Genomic DNA, 2,162 nt, shown 5'->3' on the forward strand with positions numbered 1-2,162 from the left:
GGGGGGCCGGCTACGCCCGTGGCTGGGCTGGCTTGACAGGCCGGGACCCCCGGGCCCGAGGGGGGGGCCGGCCGGGGGGTAAGCCTCGCACACACAGGGCCTGACACACGGGGGGGGGGCACGCCTGGCGGTGATCCTTGCACAGACACGGTCGGACACACCTGGGGAGGGCACACCTGGCAGGGGTCCTTGCACAGACAGGGTCTGGCACACCTGGGGAGGGTACGCCTGGCGGTGATCCTTGCACAGACAGGATATGACACACCTGGGAGGGGGGGTGCACAGCTGGGGTGACCCTTGCACACACAGGGGTGACACACCTGGGGAGGGCACGCCTGGCAGGGGTTCTTGCACAGACAGGGTCTGGCACACCTGGGGGGGTTGCACAGCTGGGGTGACCCTCGCGCACACACGGGTGACACACCTGGGGAGGGCACATCTGGCAGTGGTCCTTGCACAGACGGGGTCTGACACACCTGGTTAGGGCACTCCTGGCAGTGGTCCTTGCACAGACAGGGTCTGACACACCGGAGGGCACGCCTGGGAACGATCCTTGCACAGACGGGGCATGACACACCTGGGGGGGGGCATGCCTGGTTGTGACAGTCGCACCGGCAGGGTTTGACACCTGGGGGGGCACACCTTGGGGTCACCCTCGCACAGACAGGGCCTGACACGGCCGTGCATGCCAGTGGCCGTTCCCAGGGGCTCCCCCGAGCGGTGACCGGCGGGCAGGCCGTGCCAGATGGGGCTTTTCCATCCCCTTCTTCCGCGAGAGGTGTCCGCACTGCCCGGGCGTCCCAGGGGTCTGCGCTGCGGCGGGACTCGCTCCTTGTCTGGCTGGTTCGTGACTAGACGGACGCCTTTGCCCAGAGACCCTCGATCTGCGCCGGTTGTCAGTGCAGGTACTGTCTCCGCGCCGAGGGAGATGGCAAAGGGTGGCGCATTGGTATACGCCGCACACCAGCGCCTCCCTGCCCCGGAGCACAGGGAGAGCAACCTGGGTTTGATCTTCGGGAAAACTTTGCCAGCTGCCGTCTCTGGAGCGACGGGGGTTGTGGAAACGCGATCGGAGCAGGCAGGGCTGAGGTTTCAGACAAAGCCGGTGCCGGGCGATGGTGTTTCGAGGCTCTGTTTGTAAAGCCAGTGAGACCCTCAGGTTGTGAGCTGTTGGACCTGAGATTTGCAACTCATTTCCAGGCAGAACTAGGGAGAACAGTTGTCAAAAACACGCAGCCTGGCACACGGGAGCGCGGCGGCTGCTCTCTGGTGCAAGCTTTCCAGCCCCGTCCTCCTTCCTGGGGTGTTTTGCACAGTGCTGGAGAGACGGTCTGGGCGTCCCTGGAAAGTGGCCTGCTGAGAGTGTGCGACTTTCTGCGAGCTCTCTCTATCCAGTGTGGGGGCGAGTTTCAAAGGCGCAGTGGCAATTAGATACCTAATTACCACCGGTGCCTTTGAAAATACTTCTTACTGACTTGGTTGCTTTCCAGTTATATCCAGTACAAGGCTGAAGGCCACATAGTTGCAACTAGATACGGATTGGTTTGACAGTGGCTATGGGACAAATGCGATACAAGTAAATAAAAGTTCCTTTTCTCTTCAGTTTTCTCATTTAGTCAGTGAGAAGTAGGCAAGATCGTAACATTTTTAATGACGTTTTATGTCTTAGCCATCAGTTAAAAAACTACTGGTGGTGTTTAAATAAGAATGAGTAGGGTGACTGTAGGTACTCCTCTAGCATGGGCAGTGTACAATGCAGCAGGGATATCACTTAATGTCTGCGACTTTTACAAGGGCCTTTGCAAACAGGTGGGGAGCAGTAAAAGACAGGTGTGCTTCTGTGGACCTTTCAGCTACAGCTCCAAACAGCAGCGATGGCTGTCTGTCTGGTTGGCACAAAGACTTTAGCATTAAGTCTGGCCAAAAGAAATGAACAACTTCTAGAGCTGCATCATGTCTGTCTTTTATTTTTCAAAGGCGTCACAAAAGAGGATGTTCTTAGATCTCTCCCACTCAAATGCTCTTGCTTTTGCCCTGTGGCTGTAGAAGCTGTAGATGTAGCTCGGGAGAAGGTGGGCCCCGGTGGTGAAAGCAGAACGGGGAAGGTGGTATGTCCCTATTCAGTCGCGTGTCTGGTGGCTGGTGTTTTAGCCACGCTCTTT

General features: G+C 58.0%; 1 protein-coding gene across 1 annotated transcript in view; it reads left to right on the top strand.

The window, feature by feature from the left end:
• The first annotated feature begins 89 nt into the window (after positions 1–89).
• The window catches only part of RNF216 (ring finger protein 216), a 99,758-nt gene continuing 97,685 nt past the window's right edge, over positions 90–2,162 (top strand). The window contains exon 1 of the mRNA XM_025204559.1: positions 90–905. Coding sequence (XP_025060344.1) covers positions 746–905 — 160 coding nt within the window. The 5' untranslated portion in view covers positions 90–745. The remainder of the gene's footprint in view (positions 906–2,162) is intronic.

This window comes from Alligator sinensis, unplaced genomic scaffold (assembly GCF_000455745.1).
Source record: "Alligator sinensis unplaced genomic scaffold, ASM45574v1 scaffold402_1, whole genome shotgun sequence".
Classification (NCBI taxonomy): domain Eukaryota; kingdom Metazoa; phylum Chordata; order Crocodylia; family Alligatoridae; genus Alligator; species Alligator sinensis.